This window comes from Sinohyriopsis cumingii, chromosome 4 (genome assembly GCF_028554795.1).
Source record: "Sinohyriopsis cumingii isolate HCF-2022 chromosome 4, ASM2855479v2, whole genome shotgun sequence".
Lineage (NCBI taxonomy): Eukaryota > Metazoa > Mollusca > Bivalvia > Unionida > Unionidae > Sinohyriopsis > Sinohyriopsis cumingii.
The window spans coordinates 130594016-130608495 of record NC_142964.1 but is presented as its reverse complement, the minus strand read 5'-3'; the positions used below and the strand labels follow the sequence as shown (position 1 = coordinate 130608495).

Below are 14480 nucleotides of genomic sequence, written 5' to 3'. Positions count from 1 at the left end.
AACAATACTTTTTAATTTTATTTTTTAAAAAATTTGTTTGAACAAGAACATAGAGAGGCCGGGGTGTTTCTTACCCCTGGGCCCGTGATCACTCTCTATGGCCCTGTGTAGAGGCAGCAGATGTCACCATAATTTTCATTTATTCAAAATACTGCATGCTGTATTAAACCATTATGTTTCTGTTTCTTCATGCAAACTATAACTGTCACATTTAATCCATCCAAAAATAAACAAATAAAATTACTAACCATGACTTTTCAAAATCACGTGGTGCGTAAAATGATTGTGTACAAAATATTTTGGGATTTCTGAAAATGTAGGCACTTGAAGACTATTAGTAAATACTACACCATTTTATTGATTTCTATTTGACAAAACCTTGTAGTCTATGATAATTTTAAAGGAAATACATTTCAGCAAAATTGCATTAGACAAGATTGGAATCGCTCTCACTTTTTATTTCTCTCTTACAAAAGCATGCAGACTGTATTGACTAATCTGTATTAAAGTGAAGGTGAGTCATTATTAACACAAATCAAGACATGTCAGAATAAAGAGGTGTTGATTGGATCCCGTCATCCGAAGTCATTATTATCCACATGTTTAACTTAGAACTCTTCCAACAAACCCTGGGTATTTATCATTCTTTTTCTCACAAGTGTTAACTAACAAGCAGGTGTACAGACCCTAAAATTTTTCATTTTAATGAGAGAAACGAAAACGTAAACAGAATGCAGCATGCATCCAGAATAAAATGCTCAGTGAATGCAAATGAAACCAAATGTGGAATGAATTTATACCAAATGATGACTGCATTTTTTGAAGAAATGGATAATGAATAAAATGTAAAGTACAGAATGTCAAATGATGAATTATAAACAAAAATGGAATGAAATATGGATACATTTCATGAATGGATTTGAAATGTTGTTGTTTTCAATCTAATACTTAATTTCCATGTGAAAGCAGTTCGCATGATAATCCATCACCAGATTCTTTATACTGACAGACAATATTTCACCCTTTATGAGCCATGACAATGTTCCTGTCGATGCAGACACTACCACTGATGTGATGACATCATCACTGGTGATTGTATCTGTCTAATATTTACTGGAACAAAATGAAGCGAAAAATAAAATTTACTTACAAATACCCTGCAACTACATGTATATGTGTACCCTTATTGCAGCTGTGTTATTGTCATTATAACTTCTTTGCTATCTTGCATTTTTGTGCATTTGCTTCTCTATTAAGGCACACTTAAAGTAAGACAAGATATGACAGCTATTGTACTCTCCCTTGAACACTCTTGTAAATAGAAAGCCCAGACAATAGGGAAATATTATGAAATGATAGATAAAAGTAATAATGCAAAACATAAATGCATTTCTGAAACCATGAATGAAAAAAGACAAGATGGCGGATGAAATGAAAACATGCAAGGAAACAAAGTGCAAACAGAATGCAAATGGAAACCAAAAGTAATGCAAGTGGAAACCAAAAGAAATGCAAAGAAATGCTGATTTGGCAAAATTACCTTTTTCGGGGTCTGTGTATTCAGATAAATATAGTACTAGCATTTTTATTTAGGACTGACTGAATTTAATACTAACAGTTACATTGATTTTCTAGAGGTCCATTATTGTTTTAGACATTACCCAGAGATGATAATTACACATTTTACACATAATTTTTCAAGCTGGAAAAAAAATTGTTTGTTTGCTTATGAACTAGTATATAAAATACACTAACAAGTTGTTCTAAAGATGAGTTAATAGGATACACTGCATTTCTGCCATGATTCAGTATTTTTTAGTAGTAATGCTGCAGGAAGTCATAGTGACTCAGATGGGATACACCCTATTTCTGCCATGATTCAGTATTTTGTAAGTAAATTCTGTATGAAGTCAGATGGGTTCTACCTCATTTCTGCCACAAAGTAATGCTGCATAAAGTCACAGTGACTCAGATTGGATGCATGGCACATTAATCCACAGATGCACCCACATTGCAAATATGGTAATTATTGGTGAAATTAAATATCAGATGTAAATCCCTGACATGGAACAATGTTGAATAAACTCTTTAATAATGGTCACAACAACCCAGTTTAGGTACAGTACACCTTCATCCCAATATGCAAAAAAGCCCCACTTAATAAGTTTGATCTTAATTAGTGTATCTCAAATCAAGTTAATACAGTCTGGACAAGGACAGCCAATGGACAGCAGCTTCTTGAAAAGTGGGTTATAACTAAATGTGCAGAATTAAATTTAGGCAATAAAAGTTATGTTAAGCATTATGATTCAACTTCAGTGAGCGGAAAAGCCCCATGAAGACAGCAGAACCAAACCATCAGCCCACTTATTTTATGTTGAAAATCTTCATTCAGTAGGAAAACATTTTCCCTGAGGATCCATAAAATGGAGTAATTCAATGCAGAAAAGAACGGCATATGTATTGTAAAATAATGGCTCTCTTAAACAGTCATTATAATCCTGTAAGCCTACATACCTCAAGTCTGTATCCTGGGCTGTGGCCCCTATCTGCAAGTTGGCATCAGACTCCAGTAGGGATGGCATAGCCACACGACCCCGCCCTAGCCGTAGCAGTCCCTCACAGAACCTCTGTCCCATCTCCTCTAACATGCGTGTTGAGATATGATTATCCTGACAACAAACACAATTAGACATTGGATTACAGGACAACTGCATTATAATATATGTTACATACATTCTTAAACAAGAATTTCATAGTATGTCCAGCTCTACATTGTGCAAGACATCTATGCAGAAACTGAGTTAAAAAATTTAATATAATCAGTGAAGCATGAAAGATAGTCAACTGTAATCACTGAAGCATGAAAGATAGTCAACTGTAATCACTGAAGCATGAAAGGTAGTCAACTGTAATCTCTTTTTGCCCATGATCAACACACCTATGAAGTTTCATGATTGTACATGCAACTACGGCAGGCACACCAGCTTCTGGAGTAAAATATGTTTCTTTGGTAATCTAATTCAGGGTGGCCCAATACCTTCAACACCATGAGCCACATGGGCCAAAAATGTAAAATTTGTAGGCCATACATCATATATATTATGGTAATTATGCTAAAATTAGAGAACTGACTTTGTATGCACATGGGCCACAAAAAATTACCTGCAGGCTACACTCGGACAGTGGGTCTGCAGCTGGACCACTCTGATTTTCCTGATCACAACAGGGTAGGAGTACAAATACTACCCAGTGAGTCCAGCCCTCCCCAAAATATACCCCAAAAAAATGCACACCAAGTTTCATGGCTTGCTTTAGCAACAAAACTGCTAAAGGTCTGCTTGCCAATGCACACATCAAAACCAGTGTTCTTCCCTTGCATAGAGGGATTCACGCTAAATCCTATAAATCTTAATTTACCGTTCAAGCAGATGTGCTTCCTCTTCCAGTGATGTTACTAGGAATGGGTGGGAGAATGTGCTCAAATTATGATCAGGAAAGTGTAATCGAAAAAAACATTTTTCTCTAAAAATCATATTTTCTTCTTCAAATATGTTACCTGATTATAATAGGTAAGGAAGGAGGCAGTTGTTTTTCTAGTTCCTAGAGTTGGCCTTGACTGATATTCAGGCTATAATTAGCATATAGTTTATGCATTGATGTGGTTTAAAGAAAAATGCTTGCTCCTACAAATCCACCTCAAGCAGATTAACCTACATTATCACAAAGCTGCTGAGTGACCTAGGAAGGCATCCTGTTGCATTGCTGATACAGGTTCCACCAGGTATGAAAGGTCTAAGGTAAAAGCTGAAATGGTTACCTCCAACTTCCCTCCTATAACTTGAATATCAGGAAGGAAAAGTAGCACTAGAATCTGCCATTATACATAAAGAGTCCTTTGAAGAGACTGACATTCTATGGCCAAGAATAATCTCCAGGAATCCAAGATATGAATGTTTTCTTCATTTTAAGTGCTAAGTGTTGAGTGTCAAGTGCTGAGTGTTGAGACCATCCCTGAGATTCTTGAGCAATAACATGATTTTCAAGATGGTAACCATGATGGCCATACTGAATGTAAGATGGGCAACATTTTAATTCAGATCAGCTAGACATCATAAGAACTCTTTTGGTGAAAACAGTATGTCAGTATGACCATCCATTCAGAATGAGTAGTCCTAACAAAACTCTGTGTGTGTGTGTGTGTGTGTGCGCATGTGTGATTTGGATTTTTAACATAGCTTTAACAATTTTTCATTCATACTGCTACAATGTCTGCAGTGTGGCAGTTTACAGTGATGTCTAGCACTGGGGCATCATGCCCCAGACATGTAGCTTGATGTCCCACCCAGTCACATTATCCTGACACCAGGCCGACCAGTCCTAACACTAACCTCTTAATGCTGAGCGCAACCAATGTACCTGTTAAGTACCATTTTATAAGTTTTTGGTATGACTCGGACAGAGATCAAATCCACAACCTCCCGCACCCGAGGCAGATGCTCTAACCACTAGGCCACCAGAGTGGTCTAACAAGGTTTTCATAATGGATGTAATTTCCAGATTATATTCACATAGGAATAACTGGAAATGATAAGAAGTCTTTGGTGAAAACTCCATGCCGACAAGCCCATCAATACAGGAGGAGTGGCAGTAACATGATTATGAAGTTGGACTCCATCGTGGCCATACTGGATGTCATATCGGCATCATTTTCATTAAGGATCAACTAGACAATAAAAGATGTCCTCATCAAGAATCAATTAGACACAAAAAGATGTCTCATGTGAAAATTCCATGTCAATATGATCATGAATTTCAAAGGTGAAGCAATAACAAGATTTTCAAGATGACTGTCATGGTGGCCATACAGATATTGTATGATGTCTTTTGGTGAAACTCCATGTTGATATGACCATCCAGCCAGAAGCAGCAATAACAAGATTTCAAAATAGGCACCAATATTGGGGGTCAGATTGCTTCCATTTTCATTTTGGACTAATTAGACACCATAAGAACTCCACATCAATATGATTTTCTGTTTAGGAGTAGCAATAACAAGATTTCCAACATGGTTGCCATGATGACCTTACTGACCTTACAGATCTGCATTATTTTCATTTATGGCCAAGCTTTTTTTATGAAAGGTGTTCTGGTGAAAACCCCATGCTGAAATTATTTCCCATTCAGGAGTAGCAGTAAAAAGCAGCACAGTTATTATTTAAGACCATCCAGACATCTTTCAGTGAAAACCACAGGTTGATAAGACCATTCTGGAGTAGCAATAACAAGATTTTCAAGATGGCTGCTTTAGTGGCCATACTGGATGTCCGAATTGCACAATTCCCATTTAGTATCAACTAGACTATGGGTTGAATTCACGTGTAAAGATTATTGGAAATCTTTCAAGTAATTTAGTAGTGATAACAAACTTGTGCTAACAGGGTCCTTTCTGTAGATGCACCTGGGAAGAATGGTTCAAAGGAGATGTGTTTCAAGATTTATTTCTTAAGAGTCAGGGCCTGTTCTTAGCAGGCTATCATGAGACATTTTTTTATGGAATTGCAGCTAGTTTGGGTCAACCAATAAGGTGTGGATTTCACTGATTCTGCCTGTTTTAGCAAGAGTAACCAGTCTTGATTGAAAGGCAAGTCAAAAAGGCTCTAGACAGTGGTTAAGTTCAACCAAATTACAATCCATGGCAGGTTCCATTTTGAATCTTTGGACAATATCTTACTTCAAACTGTTTTATTGTTGTTGGAATGGTATTATTTGGCACAGCAACACAAATAGCTGATTCAGTGCCATGGCAATTGGAGTAAACTGCCTTGTCCAAGGAGGACACAATATGGTAACCAACCCGATGTTAGGATTCAAATCCATATCCTTTTGGTTGCGAGTTTAGAATGCTAACCACTGAGCCAGTGTACCTCTGCCTCAGGTCAAGATAAGTAAAAATTGACTAGAAGGTCAGAAAGGTATTTGTTCTGACTGTCTCTTTAATAAGGGTAAAACACGTTTAAAGTCATGGAACAGTAGATCTCAACTGTAATCAGGCCTAACTTCCCCTTACAAAGCCACAGGAGATACCTGTCTATCTGTGTTACATATGGCTTTAAGGAAGAAATAGGTTTCTTCTTGCATCAGTGAAATTAATATTTCCATGGCCCCTTACAGGCTTCCAAGTGGTGGACCTTCTTGCCCAAGAAATGTTCAACACCTCTTGTCAAGAGAACCATTTCTTTCTGTTAATATAAGTCAGACATGCAGGTTCGATATTTCTGGGCTGAGATGGAAAACTTACATGCAGAGTAATTTCAGCAGGTGAGAAGACTGGACTTTCCTGGAAATCTCCACTGCCAGATTCAGAAAGACACTGATCCATGATTCTCCCACCTGAAGGGAGCTATCAGGATCAGTCTACACCTGAATTCTCTTGCTTTCCAAATGACCTTGGGAATCATAAAGTTTGGGGGGAAAATAATATGCACTGAGGCCATTCCAGTTCAGTGACAGGGCATCAAATGCACAGGCTTTCGGCTCTGGAATTCGTTAAATAATGGTTCAGAGATTGGTGTTCGATTTCATCACAATGAGTTTCTAAAGAGGTTGATCCCTGTTGACACTGATCAGACCGAAGACCAAGGGGTGACTGGACCATTATGTGTGGCACTGAGTCTGCCTAGGATCATGGAATGTGGTGTATCTGAATGTGGATTGGCTGATAATGACACCACCTGAGAAAATCCCAAACAAAAAGGCAGAGATCTGCGGACTTGGTTCCATGTTCTGGATTAACTAATGACAGTTGAGTTTTTGGAAAGGCTCAGGATGCTATTTCCACATCAAGTCTCCTTAAATCACACATTATATATCTCATCTCCATGAGGTAGATGTGCATGGAGTGCATCTGAAGGAACCAGACCCCATCTACTTCTTGGCAAAGGGACAAAGGAGGGCACCCAAGCCAGTCCTGCTGGCATCATTGCAGATCATGCTTTCTGGTAGCTGATCCTGTAGTCAGATCCTGGTTGTAAGCCAAGACAGGCCCCATTTACATAGTCTGAAACTTTGATGATTTGATCAAGTGGGCAAAGTTCTGCCTGTCACTAGGATATAAGGATCAGCTGAAGGGGTCTCATGACAGGAAGCCCAAAACAAAGAGATCTGTGGCTGCACTGAGAAGACCCGAAGAAGTTTTCTCCATGGGATGAAATTCAACTCTTTTTGTGGATGTAAGACAATACCAAGATGATCTTAAGGCATATTCTTCAGTGAGACACACTTGATTTAAAGAGGTTTTGAACTCCATGCCCAGACAAATGAAGTTATGCAATAAAAAGGGATCAGATTTGTCCTTGCTGAAGAAGAATCTCAGGTGAATAGAAAAAACAGAAAACAAATCAGGGAATTTTATGTTTTGGTACAAATGATTGCTTACCTTGTGCTTTTGGAGCACACTGTCCAGGTAGTTTATTTTCAAAGACATGGATGTGATAATGAAGTGTGATACAAATTTGTGGACGATTCTTATAATGGTCTAGGGACTGAGATTCAGACCAAAGGGAGTGCCATGCACTCATACACAGTGTCCCTAAAAGTGAACCCAGAATATCTGGGAAGACTTATGAATGGGAATAGGATGGTATGCATTTTGGAGGTCTGGGCAGAGTGCAAAATCTCTCTTCTGAATGGCATTGTGAACCAATCTTTGGGTTTTCATTCTGAACTTGGGTCCATGAATGAATTGGCTGAAATAACTTAGATCTACGACTGATTGGAGTTTGTCATTGGTCATGGTAACTAGGAATAATCTGGAGTGAAATCATGAATGATCCCAACTGTCATTGTTATAAGAAGAATATTTATTTCCTTCTGCAGATCCTTGACAGCTAGGTAGTGTCACTGAATGTGATGTGTAGGCTGTCCAAGATGAGATTGCAAGACCCACTGGTTGCCAGGGCATGGTTTCTTCCATTCTATGAAAAAAATTTGAATAGATATTATAAGTATGGCATCATTTCTTGTGGAAGGCTGCAAGGCACAGAAATTTAGCTAAAACCAGTTCTTTTCTACCTGTGTCTTGTCTTCACTAATGTAGCTTTAACAATCTGAATCATATTGCTACAATGTCTGCAGTGTGGCAGTTTATAATGATGTCTAGCACTGAGACATCATGCTGCAGACATGTGGCATCATGTCCTACTCAGTCTCATTTTCCTGACACCAGACTGACCAGTCCCATCACTAACCTCTTAATGCTGGTAAGTCTTTGGTATGGCTCATCTGGGGTTTGAACCCATGACCTCCTGCATCTGAGGCAGATGTTCTAACCACTTAGACCACTGGAGCAGTGACTTAAGGCAAATGTTAGAAAAAGTCTAGGAGTAAACGATCATTTACTTAATTAATTTGTACTGAAACTAACTGTGAATACTACTGCTCAATTGGGCAGACAATTAGGATGGTGCTAAATTAGCTATCATGGAACAGACAAGAAAAATGAATAATATTCATCTACTGTGATATCAGTGAATTCTGGAGAGAAAAAAAAGCTAGAGTATACTTCCTAGAGATGAGAGAAGCCCTCAAGGTCACACAAACAGGTGGAAAGGCACAAAATTGAAGGCATTCAAGACAGCATGCTAACCAGGCATAATCAAATGTAATAACTGGGAATTAGCTGGATATGGCCCAAATACTTCAATCTAACAGGAAAACGCTCTCACATGACTTCCAACAAAGCAAGCAGACAACTTTTAAGTACTTTGATAAAAATAAATAGGGAGTCAGTATCTATTCTATGCATGCTGTAAAAATTTAAGAAATGAAATCATCATTCTGTGTCCATGATTGAATTGTAACCAGGTAGGATCTAAAATGAAGATTACAAAACATATGGAGGTTTGTGCCCCTTTTCTTCTGAATAAAATGTTTTCCTCTAATATGATTATGATACACAACGTTTTTAAGGTTAATACTTAACTGTTCAAAATAATCCATATGTTTTATCAATATCATCCAAATGTAGCATTGTGAATTGTTCAGTACATCCTATTCTCCTCAACTTAGATATGTCCCTAGAAAGAGTGAAGCCACATTTGACATACAAGATCTGTCCTTTAAGATTTGTTAATTTATACTAGGTCATGAATTTTACAAGTAATTTTGATAATTCACTGGATTGGCACACCAGGATTATTTTTTCACTGCTCCATTAATAGACATCAATAACATTATGACCAAGAAATTCGGGGCTAATTTTAGATGCTCTCATGATCTAGTGGTGGGTATGGCTGCCTTTTATACAGATTAACCAAGTTTAAATCCCACAATCTGCATATACTATTTTTCTTCATTTTTGTAAAATGTGCTGCTTACCTTGAATTAGGGAGGTGAATTATGTTCCTACTGATAGTCTCTATGCAAACAGATACAAAACACAGCAGAATATAAATAGTAAACCACTGACACTACCACATGGGATACAGTAAGAAATCTGCTACCTCAAATCATTATATATTACAACTTATTAACATAAAATAACAAGAAAATTTGCTTGCTCTGGGTGAATAATATATTTCATGCCTTTCATTGTTAGTAACAAATCAGTGGCATTATATCATAAATATATAGAGGATATTTGCTTGGAATTAGTGAATAACAGATATATTGAATGAAAGATGGTGAAAATATTTAAGTTTTTCAGCCACTTTGATTAAATATATCTGTTGTTCACTCATTCCAAGTAAATAACCTCCATATCTTTATGATATAATGCCACCAATTTATTACTGACAATAAAAGTCTCCAGTAATGAATATTTTTAAAATTTCAGTTTAAAGAAATTGTGCAAGTTTAAATTTATGCATGAAAAATAAAATTAGTTTGAACAGTCCTTTCTGTGTTACAAGTTTTAAAGGGTTCAAATTTTGTATTGGTTTCACTGTATATTATATACATATTTAAACACACATGGAACACACTTTCCAATATTTCTTTAACAATCTTCCTGATGATGTGCAAAAAACAAGAGGTCTTCACAGAAAGGTATGACAAATTGCTTACTGTCAAATATATGTGAATGTAGTATGCTATATGATTGGTCAAACATAAAAAGGTATGCCACTGTGACATACTGCATGATTGGTCAAACATAAAAATGCTTGCCATTGTAACATACTACATGACTGGTCAAACTAACATCCATTAAAAAAAATCATTTTTCATTTAGAATACCTTGTATTTGCTTTCCTTATCTATTCCGCAGTATGTGCTCTCCATGGTGTAGCTGCGGATGACACCAATCTGACGCCATACCACAACTCTAGCTGTTGTTTCTTTTGCCTTCTCTACAAGGAAGCTACAGTTCTGCAGAGAAAATGCTGGGGCTAGAACTTCTAATGTTCTAGGTAGAACCTGAAAGATTATTAATGATCGTAATAAAATCTTGTCTTGAATAGACTTAAAATAGTCTTTTCTTTTCCAACACCAGAGTGAAATTGGGGAGATAACTCTCCACTATAGCCTGGAATCTTGGAACTATCTAAGCATCAAACTCTGACTCACAATTCCAAAGTATGTTTTTCTGAAGTGAAGCCTGGAATCAATGTCATTATAAATGTATCATGCAAATATTCATACATGTAATTCTGCTTCCAGTTTTTGTAATATATATGTAAAACGTTATGAAATGAAGGCACAGTAGTGTTGGGAATTGGTTAAATTTCATGACTGATTACTGGTTACACCAACCGAGCGATGACTGATTATTAATTGATTAAATATGGCTGCCAGATGACTGTAATAATCAAAGTAGTGCATAAATTTTATCGAGGGTCTAACTGATATATAATCAAAATGTTGTAATAATACTTAATTGTTTATTATTGTTGTTTGTTACATATATCTTTAAATAAAAAGAAATTATCAAAATTGTGTTCATTTGTTTATAACAAAAACTGGTTAATGAAAAACAAATTATCAAAATTGTGTTTATTTGTTAATAACAAGAACTTAAGAACAGGTGAACAGCTAAAATCATGTCATGACAATGATGTAATGATTAGTAGATACATGATTAGAACCATTTAACCATGATTATGATTAGATGATGAAATTGGTAACATAAAGAGTAGTCTTTTGTAACAAGAAATTCTAGAATTTTCAACTCTGAACTGAAGAATCTTCAACATGTTGACTAAGTTAATACATGTAGGTATAAATAAATCATTCAATCATCTCTGGAGCAAGACTGAACAACTTCATATTCTTATGGAGAAACACCATCACATCCACATTTTCTGGTTTGAGCTGAGATCGCTTTTTATTTGTAAGATTGCCTGCTAGGCTGAAAATCCTCTTAGAAAAAACACTAGATGCTGGCCCCGCAATGAACATCAAAAACCATAAATGAAAAGAAAAAACATGTCAAAACCTTCCCATTACTCTAATTTGTATGCTTTATTTGGAAATTTTTATGGAACATTTTTATAAAAATATAAGTAATGTGGTATGATTGACCGTTTAGGCCTATATTATAATACAAAATGTTTATTTTTTTCTATATGCTGTGCTTTTTTATAAATACTATGACAAGACTTGCCAAGAAAAGATTTTTTTTTGCATTTTTAAAAATTTGCATTTTGGGTTAAAAAAAACCAGAAAATTTGATTTTTTTAAACTTTTAAACAAAAACAAATTTGTGATGATCACAACTAAATCAAGATAAGTGGTGGGTTTGTAATACATTCAAAAAGCCATATATGACCCAAACTGCATCCTGTGCCACTGATATACAGGTAAAGTATACTGTCATCAGTTGGCTTTAGACTTACATGAACCACACATTTAATCCTGCCAACTGTATTGGGACCTGTACATATTGGCAGTAGAACAATGGCATACAGTTGAAATCAGTCAAGCATCATGCTGAACTTACTGTAATGATGCTAATGATAACAAAAAACTGCCTGTAATTATAGGTTACTGCATTTGTATGGGAAAATATGAACGCGTCTGTCTGAAAAATACTGCATGACCTTGTGAAGTGCAGTATTTTTCAGAAGAAAAAAACCAAGTTCATATTTTCCAATACAAATGCTGTAAACATTTTATTATATGCTCATTTTGTTTACCTATCTAAGGCACAAAAATTAAAAGACATTACAAGAAACAATGTAATTGAATTTATACTTTATTACAAAAGTATATTCACAATCGTATATTCATCAATACACAATAACAGTATTCATGCACACATAGATCTGCCCTGTGACCTTTTAACTTAGTTGCATGCTCTACATCAGTTTAAAAAAGAAATATTGTTCTGGTCCACTTAAAATTGAAACTAAGAGTCATATTGTGAACGAACGTGCATGGATTTTGTTTCTATGGTGATCCAATTCAATTCTGCTTTTCTGATTATGAGGGGCTGGATTATTGGGTCAATCCAGTGTAGTAAGGTGAATGGATTTCAGCTGGAAATGTAGGCTACTCGAAATTCCAGTACAGCTGTGTGTATCAGGTTTTGCAGGACAAGTCAGTTGGATTTGAAGAACTAACTAAGAAAGTAAAATTTGAGGAAATTCAAGATGCATAAATGTAAGTATATTTATTACCATTTTTATTACCAGCTAAAGAAAACATGACTATGCCCTGTCACTTGCATCTCATTGTTAGAGGGACCCCAGCTATGACCTGCATCATATAGTGTCTTCTATCGTTAGCCTAACATTGTATCAAAATAGTTACACTGGGAAAATTTAAAAGCAGCTGTGTGACACTCCATTTACCCAGCAGAAATAATACTTTTTTGTTGTCTTGGATTAATGGCTCCTAAGCTCTTAGTTTCCTAGCAAACCATCAGTTGATTTTTTTCTCGAATCTAGTATTTTGAGCAATGATCTGAACTGTATTTTCAATTACTGCACCTCTCACGTTTGTTACTGACATTGTGAATATCATGTTTATTTGTTTGTTTGAAAATTTCGTTTCTGACTCAGTGAACTCATCCACATCATCAACTTTATCATCTATAATTTCAAATGGACAAAACAGCTGCTTTAGTTCATTCTGAAACAAATTTAATCAACCAAAACCTAAAGTGTCTACTACAAGTGTACATGTTTTGTTTACAAAAGTAGTTCCTAATATACTATACTATTTTTTTGGCACATGTGTCATGTGTCATGCATGTACATGCAATATGAAGGCATTCAGCATCGTACAATACTTTATGATTCTGACAATGTAAAGTTAACGGAGACACAAATGAGTATAAAATAATAACAATTATCTGACTGGATTCAAATGCAAAATCAAGCACTGTAGTTGAATTTAAGTAATGTGAACACTAGCCCAAACAAAGAAAATAGCTCCAACATGCTTATCAGATGACGATGTTAGACTAATGAAGCATAAAATATTCATATACAGTGAAGATGGAGCAAGACATAGCCAGATATTTGCTGGAATATACCTCTATGGTATGAAAAAACCCACTATAGAATTAATTAATTGGCACATGTTTGAGAAACCTCTGAAGAATCAATCTATTGTCATATGTTTGAGAAAACTCGACATAACTGATTAACTGGCACATGTGTGAGGAAACTCTACAGAATCAATTAATTGTCACATGTAGATTCTGTATATGTGAGGCCTCAAAGGAGAGTATGCTTTCCAGCACAAGTGGAAATAGGAACTGATTAACTTGTGGAATTTGGTACCAAGCCATCAAACCAAAGGGAGACCATTCTTGCCTGACTTTCACCATGGCAAGCAGGTAACTTCTTGCACTTTTGTTGTTAAAACAAATGTGGGAGGGCTGGATAAGTGAGGTTAGTTGATGGAAATATTGGTAATATATCTCAAGAAGAAAAAAGAACATAACCTACTGGTCTCCGACACATGGAATTTCAATGCTTGAGAACAGCTGATGTCAGATATGTCACTATATCAAACCAATCGGAATCAGCCTGACCAAGAGACAATTCATAAAACAAATCACAGCCGCCTTACCTTATATCCATTGTCTTCATTTTTATTGCCTGTGCAGTTGGGATTATTTAAATCTGGTACAATCCAGGACTGGCTTGGACAACAGCCATAAAGGAAGATGTTTTTTCTCCGTGAATGCCCATGGTAGTCACAATACACCTACAGTGTGAAAAAGTGTTCTCATGAGGCAATGTTATCACCAAAGAACAATTTTTTAATAAATGCTCATCATTAACTTCTACCTCTACCAAAAAAAACAAAGGAATGAAAATCATAATGTTCACAAGCATTCAGTATAATAGAAAATGATAAAGAGTTCATGAAGACTTACATAATGTCTGTTGTATTTTATCACATTATGTAAATGACTGATTTCATACAAACGATTTCACAAGTTTTGATATACCTTATACACTCATGTACGATTCAGGTCCAACCCAAACTGCATGGACCCAGATATGTTGTTGCTTAATGCAACTGAC

At 35.9% G+C, this 14480-nt stretch overlaps 1 protein-coding gene across 1 annotated transcript in view; it reads right to left on the bottom strand.

Moving 5' to 3' along the window:
* The window catches only part of LOC149802095 (cytosolic carboxypeptidase 1-like), a 104158-nt gene that overhangs the window by 11858 nt on the left and 77820 nt on the right, over positions 1-14480 (bottom strand). The window contains exons 21-23 of the mRNA XM_089956498.1: positions 14020-14157; positions 10237-10416; positions 2518-2672 (exon numbers count right to left, since the gene is read on the bottom strand). Coding sequence (XP_089812624.1) covers positions 2518-2672; positions 10237-10416; positions 14020-14157 — 473 coding nt within the window. The remainder of the gene's footprint in view (positions 1-2517; positions 2673-10236; positions 10417-14019; positions 14158-14480) is intronic.